This window comes from Arachis ipaensis, chromosome B07, assembly GCF_000816755.2.
Source record: "Arachis ipaensis cultivar K30076 chromosome B07, Araip1.1, whole genome shotgun sequence".
Classification (NCBI taxonomy): domain Eukaryota; kingdom Viridiplantae; phylum Streptophyta; class Magnoliopsida; order Fabales; family Fabaceae; genus Arachis; species Arachis ipaensis.
Window position 1 is genome coordinate 108,455,468 of NC_029791.2, and position 12,363 is coordinate 108,467,830.

The window sequence follows — 12,363 nt, forward strand, 5'->3', positions numbered from 1 at the left end:
TATCTTCCTGCAAGAAAAACCATTATGACCAATGTAAGTAAATTGCAAAGCAAAATTTCAGATACACTTTGGAAGCATATATTAGCAATAAAGCAAGGTGATTGTTGTACTACTCAGTTTCCAGCATTGAATGTTTTAGAGTCATAGCATTCTAAGTCCAATTTTGAAAAGTTGTTAATCTCCCAAACATGCTTGTAGGTCAACATCATAAATAAAAGAAATTCAGCAACATAATCTTCATATCCATAAATATTTATTTTGGAATCACCATCCAATAAAAGTTTGACAACTTCACAAAGTACTTTCTTTTCAAAAGATTATTTTGTGCCAGGAGATTTACACTCAGTACACAGAGCCAATAAAAAGGGAAATTTTCACATGCAAACCAACCAGAATATAGAAAATTGATATCGATGTGATAGATAATAATTAATAACCTGAAATTCATGGAATTGACCCCTTAAAGCGCAAAATGAGGCTGGATTTTCCGGCACCCATATCCCCCAGCAGAACCTGAAAGAAAAAAACTGTTACAAGATTCTCACAATTCAACAAAATAATTATTAATAAAGGGGATTGAGAGTATGAAATTACCTAGAAGGAAGAAAATCATATGATTGATATATCTTTATGACTAAAATCAAGATTATCTTGAGACTCTTCTCCCATTGGTTGATTATCTAAGATGCATGTATCAATTGTTGTTCCAGGTATATCATCCCTAATCCAATTAACATCATCTTCAACACTTGTAGATTGATAAAGCATAAAACTTGTTATTTGAGGACCATCCTTGAACTTTTTCATGTCATCATTATCTAAGTCACTGTATATATGAAACAAATCCCTTGGAATGGTGTTGGTAACAACATGCCAAGTATCACTTGGATCTTCTGTGTAATAAACTTGTCTCACTTGAGTTGCAAACACGAATGGATCATTTTCATAAATTGGCTTTCTAAAATTTATAAGTATTAACCCAAAGTTGTATTTTTTTACTTTGAAATCAATCGCACTTAAATAGCACATATTTAGAATTCCCATGATAATCTAACTCAAGTATAGCTTTTAAAACTCCATAATAAGTGACATTTTTCACTTCTGGATCCTTGTCTTTCTCATTTCTAAACTTGACAGTGGATGAAATAACCATAACTCCAATATTTTGTGTTTTTCTCTCACAATCTTCAGTTATAAACTTATAACCATTTATCATATAAGCAGAAAATCTTCTTGCAGCAACATTTGGCCCTCTAGACAACCACTTCAACTCTTTACTAACAAATGAATTCCTAGCAAAATCTTCAAACCATTCAGTAAAGGTAAGACAATGGTCTTTTGTCTTATCCCATTTATCTCCAAGGCTAGTATGAGCATCACTAAAAACAATCTCCTCGTGTTGTCTACATAAATGTGAAAAGTATCAAATTTAAGTATGATAATATTAAAAAATAAAGAGGCATATATGATTAATTACTTGATATATGGAGCGATGATAATACAATTGAACAATACATAACGATGAGATTGCTCCCACATAAGAGGATCCAGACTTATCATCACCCCATTTCGTATTGGACCGTCAAGATTCTTTGTTGGATTATTGAATTTTGTTTGGACATCGTCATTCAAGTATCTTGAACAAAATGTCAAACATTCGTCTGCTAAATACCCTTCTGCAATAGATCCCTCAGGACAACTTTTATTACAGACGTAATTCTTCAATTTGAGTAAGAACCTATAGATATTAGTAATAAAGTTTTAGAAGGATAAATATCACCAAATAAAGAGTATAGGAATTGATATCGGTTTCAAAATAAATCACCTCTCAATTGGGTACATCCAACGGTATTGGACAGGTCTACCAAGTCTTGCTTCATATGCTAGATGCATAGACAAATGGATCATTAGCACAAAGAATGATGGTGGAAATATTCTTTATAATTCACAAAGAATTTGTGCAATTTCGATATCTAATTGTTCAAAAACATCAATTCTGATAACTTTAGAGCATAAAGTCTTGAAGTATGAACTAAACTTGAGTAGAACTCTCACAACTTCTTTTGGTAAGGCTCTTCGAATTACTATTTTAAGCAAGTCTTGCATCAAAATATGGTAGTCGTGACTCTTAAGACCAAAAAGTTTGTGGTGTTCCAGTTGAACACACCTAGAAATATTGGAGCCATACCCTTTAGGAAGCTTCACATTTTTCAAAACACAACAAAAGACACTTTTTTCCTTTGAAGACATTGTGAAACGTGTTGGTGGCAAAAATATCTTATTTAGTCCTATATTTTTTGGATGAAGTTCATGTCGTATCTCCATATCTACCAAGTCAAGCCTTGCTTTGAGATGATCTTTTGATTTTCCTTCTAAATTCAATAATGTTCCAACAATATTTTCACAAATATTCTTTTCAATGTGCATTACATCCAAGTTGTGACGAAGCAAATTAGTACTCCAATATGGTAACTCAAAAAATATGCTTTTCTTAGTCCAGAGATCATCATCATTTCTTCTCCTCTTTATAGTCTTCCCAAACGAATTCTCCCTATTGCCTAATTTTTCTAATATATCAGGCCCTAATAGTGGCACAGGAACTGTTCTTAGCTCTGTCATACCGTCAAAACTCTTCTTGTCCTTTCGCCACTGATGCTTTGATGCTAAAAATTCTCGATGTCCCATGTAACACATTTTTTTACTATGTTTCAAGAATCTAGAGCATGTGTCATAATTACAAATAGGACATGCCAATTTTCTACTTGTATGCCAACCAGATAACATAGAGTAACTAGGCAAATCGCTTATAGTCCAAAGTAAGGCAGCATGTACACGAAATAACTTCCCACTAGAAGCATCATATGTCTCAAAGTCATTCTCCCATAACTCCTTTAACTCATCGATTAAAGGTTGTAAATATATGTCAATATTTCTATTAGGAGAAGAAGGACTGGGAATAAGCAAAGACAACATCATAGAATGTTGTTTCATGCAATCCCATGGAAGCAAGTTATATATCGTCAGAACCATTGGCCAAATACTGTATCTAATACTCATTGTTTTATATGAGTTAAAACCATCACTTGCTAAACCCATCCTCACATTTCGAGGCTCCAATGCAAAATATGAATGTAACGAATCAAAAGTTTTTCAAGCTGGTGAGTCTGCCGAATGCCTTAGTTTTCCATCATTTTTACGACCTTTATTGTGCCACGTCATCAAATCGGCGGTTTTCGAAAATATATATAGTTTCTTGATCCTCGGTTTCAAAGGGAAATACCTCAAAATCTTTGCGGAATTGGTCGAGAAGTTACCTTGCAAGAAAATTTTCTTTTAGCACTTTGGACCTTTTTCATTTTATACTTAGAAACACCACACTTTGGACAAGTAGTGTATTCCTTAAACTTCTTCCAGTATAAGATATAGTCATTTGGACAAGTGTCAATTTTTTCATAATTGAAATCTAAGTCCTTGATGATGTACTTGCATTCTTCATATGTTGATGGTAGACACAAGCCTTTAGGAAGTAATTCATTGAGTAATTGTAGTAACATATTAAATGATACGTTGCTCCAACCATGAAGGTTCTTTATGTGGAGCAAACAAATAATAGTTGATAACTTTTTAAAATCTTTATAGCTCGGATATAATTCTTGATGAGCATCACGGATCAACTTGTAAAACTTCTTAGTTTCTTCATCAGGCTCTTCTTCATTTTCATCCTCATCCAATGCGTAATCAAATTGACTCGTTTCAAATTTCCTCGACATCATGAAGGTCTCTTCCAACAATTTATCCAAGTTATCTTGTATTTCAGATCCATCCTTCTCAGCATATTTTGAAGATCTACATTCTCCGTGAAATATCCACTTATTGTATCCCTTATCAAACCCGTCACAAACTAAATGCTCGTAAACATCCTCTCAATTTTTCCAAGAACAATTATTGCAATTCTTACAAGGGCATAGAATCTAAGTTCCTTCAACTACATTATGAAATGTAAAATCAAGAAACTCATCTAACCCATCTAAGTACTTCTTAGAAGTTCACAGTGTGAGCATCCAACTCTTATCCATGACTAACTAATATTATAAAATTTAAAATGTCTGCAAAATGAGAAGAAAAAAAACTAAAATAAGGAGCATTTTACTAAACTATTGTTGCAGAACAAGGCATTATAATTTGCATAACACTATAACAATTATAGAAGGTATGTAAGATAAACTCTCAAGACTAAATATAGGAGAAGTATCTCTCCAAACTTTCTACCAAACAATTAGAAAAAGAGATCAAAGAATTCTTGACAATAATGCATAAAATCAAGTACAACATATAATCTAACACATGCATTCACTTATTAAGATATAGATAAGAAAATCCTACTTGTTTTGAAGCTCAAACAATTGCTGAAATAGGGATTGACGATAGCGGCAACAAGCAAAATTTGGAGAGCAGTCCAACAAAATGTGGTTGTGGTTGAGAATCAACTATTATTGCTAGGTACATTAGATTTTTCTGTAGCCTTGCTTGGTTCCTGAATTATTATAAACCAGAATCATAGGATTGATAAAGATTCTTAATCATGTAGAATACCTAGAGACTAGAAAGTGAGAGAAAGCATTCAAGAAAAACCTAAACAGAATCCAGAACTAATTAACCAATATTGTAGTAAATAAGAGCTTTTAGCTTCAGTTCCTCCTCATTTTTTTAATTATTTTGAATTTACACAATTAGCAGACTCTCAATTTAGAAAAACCATGATACCCTTGTTTTGAACCAAATGAATTACAACAACCACTTAATTTGATAAAAAAAAATAAAATGAGCACACTACTATTTAGAAATTAAAAATTAACCAAAGAAGATACATCTGCTGTATATTTAAAAGGAGCCCACACACCCATTAAAAAAAACTGCAAACGATAAATAAAAATAAATGAGAATATATAAGTTGCTTGTTGCATGTACACAATTCATATTCTACAAATCATCTATGCATTCATTCAGATAAAATCACAGGAAAGGAAAATTTATATGAACACATCAATCTATAAACCTAGGCATCAGAAAATAAAGACTATAAATGTAAAATATGTTCGGATTTCAGGCCATACCCACTTCGAGTTCTAGTAGTGCACTGCTGGGCCATATATTTGATCCACAATATGATGGATACCTACAGAAAACACAAATCTAAGGAAATGTGTATGATCATAGGATACAGAATTGCCAATGCTTCTATTTTTAACTTGGCATCTATGAGTGTAGCTATAGATAGGCATCAACCTAAACTGAATTACAAGTTATAAGGAAAAAAGAGCTTATTGACTGAGGTATAAATTATCTAAAAGTGAGAATGTCGTATATCTAAACAATGAACTATTCCCTTATATCCCATGAACAAAAGTTACATATGAATCATTATCCATGAACAAAAGAGATATCTAATGAACAAAAGTTACATATGAACAAAAGAGATATTAATTAGAAAAATAAAATTAAATTTATTTTAAATATTTAAAATAAAACTAAGTCAAATTAAATATTTAAAAGTTACATATGAATCATCATCCATGAATAAAAGAGATATCTAATGTTGTGATAATTTAAATTAATTAACAAGATCTTAGGGATATCTATAACGCTCAATATATATGTTGCAATTTGAGTCAAAGATCCTAAAGATACTAGGCTGATTTGTTTTAACTTTTAAGTTAGTATAAATCAGAGTTATCAACAATAAAAATATTTAAATTAGATTAGTTCAGGTTTTTGTTTTTAAAATAAGAAAATTTTGCCAATATATACACACTTGATAATTAAAAGTTATATTTTAAAAACAAATTTTTAAAAAATAAAAAATTTACCCGACCAAATCTTAAGTAAAACTTATTATTATTATAATTGAAGAATTATGAAACGAAATAAGCTTCATACTCCACTTACTTTCACAGCACTCACAATTCCATAGTACGAAAATAACTTATACGACAAAAATGTCTGGAAGAAGCCAAAAGCAAAATTGTATCCCAACGCAAATTTATATCTTCTCAAAGAGAATCCATCGAAGAACTTATATCAAATAGATGAAAGATCTACCAGGCTTCCCAATTTCAAGTTTCTCTTTCCCATGACTCCAAGTAAAATTGTACCTAATAATTCATGGTGGATAGATGAAGAACAAGTCATTTGTTGCTTTAAAAGTTTCATGTACAGAGCAGTGGAGTAGTGCAAAAATATAACAATATATTCGAGGTCATAGAATGAAGCAGAATATGTATGTGAAGTGAAAATTTATTAGTAAGAATTAAGAAGTCTTAACTACTGAGTAACTTACCTACTATGAGGATCCTCAAAGTCCTCTTTCACTTCTTTAGGAAGATTGGCTAATCTGACAAAAGGAGATGAAAATGTTAGCAAACTAACTTGCTTCTAATTACCACCTTTGATGTATTGAATCTATACTAAGGAGACCGTTTTCCGTATGATAGCTATGAACCAACAAAATATCCTTTCAGTTTTGAAGATACAATACAACATACTTTGGATTAAAGGAGCAATTAAACTCATTTATACCTAAATTCAAAACCTAAAGTTCAAATAAACAACAAAGTTAAATTCAAAACCTAACTATTAAATAACCAATTAAAAACCTAAATTAACTAATAACTATACATAAAATTAAGTATAGATTAATTATCAAGTAAAGATTAAAGAGGATTGAAGGATCAAAAAAATAACTGAACAAGAGAACTGGAACTCACCAAGCCATAGTATGAGCAAAAGATGGAACTGACGAGAAGAGGATGACGCAATGACAGTGCAGGCCACGAGAGGATGAACCAGAGGCAAGAAATTACATATGCATGATTCAGATCTGGATCAAAATCAGTAAGAGATGAGAAATTGAAGAACTGAGAAATTTGTTACTTAACTTTTCTTTTAGATTGCGAAGTGATTCTTCCGCAAGTTTTTTATTCTTTTATGAACAATGTATTCGGAAGTATTTTAATCGTGCTCTTGAGTTCAGTGAGCTTTGTCTTGGGTTTGAGATATTCTCTTCTATAAATCTCATACTTCTTCGACTCAACTTGAATTTGTTTCAAACTAATGCGTTGATTTTCTTCTTATTGATCCTATTAAATTTCTTTGATCTAAGGGTTATCTTTGAAGTTGTCAATTGATTTATTTCTAGCATACTTCATTGTTAAGCATCTTTGTTTACTTGGAATTGGATACATTTTCTCAGATCTATGAGTATTATCCTTGACATTGTCTCTCCTTTCTAGAACATTGTATCCTTCTGGGTAGACTCGAGAATTATTTTGATGTCATGTGCGATCTGTAGGCGTAGTAATACGATGCGTTAGTTCTTTAAGACGCGATATCTGTATATAGAAGGTGAAGCGGTAGGTGTACGACGTTATGAGCTTGTGGCTGTTAGGCTTATGATCAGCTATGAGGCTATAAAGTGATTGGTGGAGTTGGGAAGTTGAAGTTCTGAAATGGGTACGAGGTCTATGAGCGAACGTTATGTCCGCCGTATAATACTAGCATGCTTTGTAGCCTTTAACAGCTTCGTTTTGTGAAAGCCTACCTTGATTTACACCCTATTTTGTTTCCTCAAGTTTTTGTAAAGTCTTGAGATTATGTGACCTTTTGCATCGAGCCTAGCTGGTATCTTCTGCCTTACACTATGCCTTACCCCTATATTTAAATCTTATGGATATTCGGTAATTGAGCATTTATACATAAATGCTAAGACTTCTTACTTTTCTAAAAGTATTTAAAAGTACTAAGACTATGTACGATCTTATGTATTACCTTAATTTTCAAGGACAAAAATTTTTGTAAGGTGGGTAGAATGTAAGACCCAGAACTTTTGAAAAGTCTTATTATGATCAAGTCTCAAATCATATAATTATTTGAGTCTTAATTTCAGAAATTATTTTATTAAAGATAATTAAAGCAAGTTTTGATTTATTGAATTTGGAATAAGTTAGATTATTATCCAATTTTACAATTATTAGATTATTTTCTATATTTAAACTATAAAGTTGATAGTTATGAAACAATAAGGATTTTATATGACTTGGACTAAATAATTAATATTTTAAAATATTGATACTGCTGTTTTGGAAAAATAAATGATTTAATTATATTATTTCTAATTATTTGATTTGGACATTTTATTAAAAATAATTTATAAAATTGATGAGCAAATAGTATTTTCTATATACAATTAGTGTTGGATTTAATTTGGGTTTTAGTTATTATATTATTTCTAATTTTATTTGAAATTATCAAATTACCCCTAACCCTAATTTTCAAAATAATGAAACCCTAACCCAGTGACCCATTACCCGACCTGGTTCCCTTCCACCTACACTCAGCTCCCAAACCCAGCCGCAACACACAGCAGCAATAGTTGCAAAAAGAAAGGAACGAAGAAGGGAAGGGATAGGGGGAGAAGGGGGAAGCAAGGAAGGGAGATCCGAGAGGGGAGGAGGGCGACGCAGCCGTCGAGCCCGTCACCGTGCCGATCGTCTTCCTCGCTGCCAGCGCCGTCGTTGTCACCATCGATGGAGGAAAGAAGGGAGAGCGCTCGCGAGGAGCTGCTGCAGAAGCAACCGCTATGCATCCTCGTGCCGTCGCTGGAGATCTGGCCGTCGTCGCCGATCATCCTTGCGCCGCGTCAGAGACAGAACTGCGAACTGAAGGGAGCGCGACCCATAGCCACAGACGAAGAAGAAAGAACGCGCTCGGGAGGGTGAAGCCACCACTGCCGTGAATGGGGGTCGTTGCCATCGCCCTGTACGGCGCCGCCGGAGGGCCAGAACGCGATGGAGGAGAAGTCTACCTTTGCCACTGCCTTTCATTGCCACCTACCTCCGCCACTGCTGGTCTGCTGTTCTGCGGTGCTTAGCTGAAGCTTCTGCACTGTTGCCGGAGGTCTGTAGTTGCCGGAACACACCGCTGCTGTTGCAGCCGGAGGAGGAGGAAACTTTGCCGCTGTTCTGGTCACCAGGAGCAGTGTCGTGGCCACCGGAACCACCGCCGGGGATGCCGCTAATTGGCTCGGTCACTTCTTCTTAGTCGTGGTAAGGGTCTTGTGATTAGTTTTGGTCCATTTTGAATTCCGAGAATACTATAGTCACTGCATGTTGGTTTCAGTTGTCGTGGTCGGAATTCGTCGCCGCTGTCACTTGAGGTGGCTATCGGGCCGCCGCCGAACTGGCTCGGAGAACGCCGCTGTTTTGATTCAAGCGTTCTTTCTTAGTTTCAGTAAGTATTTATGTTTCGAAAGCCCTGCATTAGTGTTCTATTCCGTGTAATAAAGTGCTTACGATGTTGATGGTTCTAGGAGTTAGAATCTGATTTGCTTGTGCCGCTTGTAGCTATTTCTGCTTTTGAGAGAGCAAGCAGAGCCAAAGTTTTGATTGCCAATTATTTCGGGTTGAGACAAAAAGAAATTTATGAGGAGTTTGGACTATGGTTTTGCATTTTGAGGTAGGGGCAAATTCCGAAAACTATATTTTATATATTAGAATTATTACATATAGATATTGATGTGAGGTAATGTGAAAAATAGAATACACTTTTGGACTCAGCCTGGTTAACTTTAATTGATTTGATTTTGATAAATGAATTGTTGAACCATTTCTTTAAAGCTTTGGAAATGATTTTTATCGGCTGATAATGAATTGATTTTGAAACAGTTTCCTTGAAATATGAAAATGAGGTGACTGTTGGATTTAGCTTGCTTTTGAACTGATTTTTGGATCTGGACTGTTGAAAAGGATTGTGGAACAGTTTAGTTGGGACCCAAACCAGGTGGCAAAGTCCAAGTTTTAGGGGAAGTTTTGCCAAAATTCCGGTAGAATCTGGGACTTTATTGAAATGTTGTCTAGAAAAATTATGAGTTAAAAACTTCTACCATTTTATTTGAATTATCAAGAAAAGGATGATTCATGTTTTTAAAATGAATTATTAAAGAGGAAATTGTGATTTAGTCTTGTTTCTTAAGAAAAGCATTGTATCTCTTTGGGAAAAAGTTATTTAGATGAAACTTATGTTTTAAAGCTGTTTCAAATGTAAAAAGGGCTAAGTTTTTGGATTTGACTGGAGGGTTTCAATTAGAGGAGTTTCAGTGACTTTGAAAGAACTTGAACGTCTATTGACAAGTTTCATTTTAAAACGTTTTGGGAAAAGTTTTAAGTACTCCTTGAATTTTGAATTTTTGCAAGAGAAACAATTTTTAGCAGTTTGAAGTGCTTTAGAATTTATCATGGGGTTGAAGCTGGTTTTGCTTAAGTAAAGGAAACAGCTTTGAAAGGAGTAATTGATTACATGACTCAGTTTGGCTTAGATCCTATTTTATTACTCAAATCAGGAAGCCAATGTTTTAATGATTTTAAGTGAATTTGACGAAATGAGTTATGTTATTCTCCCCTAAAGACTTGAGACTCTGCCGAGAAAATTTTGTTATAAAATCCTGTTGTTGGATGGATGATTGTGAATATTTCAAAATGAATCCTTAACTTGCCATGGTTGTGGAAGTTTTGGAAAGAGAATGCCAAGAGTGGCTTTGTTTTAAAAAGGGAACTTACTTTGAGTAAAAGTGGCTTTAAAAAGGGAACTTACTTTGAGTAAAAGTGGCTTATGAGCCTGAGATGATTTGAGAAATGAGATCTTTAAAGCCAAGACTGAAAAGAGTTGAAATTCGATTTCAAAGTGAAATGATTGAGAAAAAGTGATTTATGGCTTAAATGCCGATTTTATGAATTTGATGATGTTGAATGGTGGAAGTGCTATTTTGTTATGAGTCGGAATGGCCGTGTATGATAATGAATCATGGCTGATTGCAAAATAAGTTATGAGCCGGATGGCTGACTATGAATTATGAATTTAAGCCGGATGGCTGAGATGAATGTTGATTCATGGCTGAGAATGAATGTATATATGCTGAAATATTGATAATTGTGAATTTGCACTTCCACTATCTGAGGCATGAGTTTCCCTGGAAGAAAGCAGTGGCTAGCCACCATGTGCTCCAGGTGGAGACTCGATACTCTGCTGACCCTATGTCGTAAGTGTGGCCGGGCACTTGGATGAGCTCGCCCCCGTGAATATACACCAGTGAGGGTGTTGGATATGGATTATGATTATGATCATGATGATGATCGAGAAATAACTCGAGTTGGGATGCACAATAGAGGGACAGTCCAATGGTTAGCTACCAGGACTTGTCGGGTTGGCTATATAATCGACAGATGATATCATCAGCCACTAGGACAGGCATGCATCATATGCATTTATATGACATTGTTTGGGTGTGCATATTGTACTTGGTTTGTCTTTGTGATTTCTTGTGATTAACTGCTAATTGTTCTACTTGCTGTAATTGTTTGTTTGTGCTTGAACCTTCCTACTTGTGTTTGCGACTGAAACTCTGTTGGATTGTGGTGGATTGGCTGCTGTTGGATTGTTTGGGCCTAGGGCCGCAGTTGAAATGAGATGGACCAATGGTTGGTTTCGTTTTTGTGTTTTTGGTTTGGAAAAGTATGAAACGCTAATTTGGTTCAGCATAGATAAACCCTTTTGAAAGGCTTTTGAGTTTTTCATAATTGAACAGTCCCTCTTTCAGAAAAGATTTCAGACTTTACTTTTATTGTAAACCGTTATTTTTGAAAAAAGAGGCATAAGACGGTTATTAATCACTGGTACGGTTTACCTTCACGTATCATATTACAGTAATTCCCAAAAACCATCTACTGAGAACCCTTTCGAGGATGATGTTCTCACCCCCTTTACAATTTTTCCCTTTCAGGATATGGACGCAGAAGTCACGAAGAGCTTATCTAGTTGACGTTGTGATGTTTTGTATTGCTTTAGTTATTGCTTATTGTTCCCTTGCCTTTATCTATATGTATTCTGTAAGAGGGATAGGAATTGTATTGGCTAATGCTGGTAAAGTTATTTATGTATATATATGTATGTACTCTTTGAGAGTTTTTGTAAGTTGTATTGTATGTATGGATGTACGTTACATAATAAAAGTACTTTGGAGCGGTGTTGCGGTTTAAAGTTTTAAATAGGCTCATATTTTAGTATTAAATAGTATAAGAGTCGTCATAATGTCCAAGCTATCAGAGTCGCGCAGCCGGAAGCGTGAGCTTTGGTAGTTAGGGTGTTACAATCACCAATGTCCTCCATGGCAAATTGGGACAAATAGTTGAAGTTTGAAAAAATAGGACAATATTTTAGTCTAAATGACACCGAATGAAAGAATTATTTAAGAAGTTTTTGAAATGAAAACTTACAAATAGATGGATGCTAACTTTTTTTGTCAAGAAAAGATAG

The 12,363-nt window shown here is 34.3% G+C and overlaps 1 protein-coding gene across 1 annotated transcript; it reads right to left on the reverse strand.

Annotated features, from left to right (window-relative positions):
- On the reverse strand, positions 610–8,683 carry LOC110265122. The gene is made up of 8 exons (XM_021107916.1): positions 8,403–8,683; positions 6,338–6,391; positions 3,315–3,846; positions 1,950–3,111; positions 1,826–1,883; positions 1,478–1,738; positions 1,056–1,403; positions 610–958 (listed from the first exon to the last, which is right to left on the reverse strand). The coding sequence occupies exons 1-8, from the start codon at positions 8,681–8,683 to the stop codon at positions 610–612; spliced, it is 3,045 nt and encodes a 1,014-aa protein (XP_020963575.1).

What these genes read in the sequence shown, in the direction of transcription:
- LOC110265122 (XM_021107916.1), bottom strand. Translation starts at nt 8,683, where the DNA reads ATGATCGGCGACGACGGCCAGATCTCCAGCGACGGCACGAGGATGCAT. An exon ending in CGAAATTGCACAAATTCTTT is followed by an intron (nt 1,884 to 1,949) that starts GTGAATTATAAA and finishes CTATGCATCTAG; the next exon opens with CATATGAAGCAAGACTTGGT. An exon ending in GTTTTAAAAGCTATACTTGA is followed by an intron (nt 959 to 1,055) that starts GTTAGATTATCA and finishes TATAAATTTTAG; the next exon opens with AAAGCCAATTTATGAAAATG.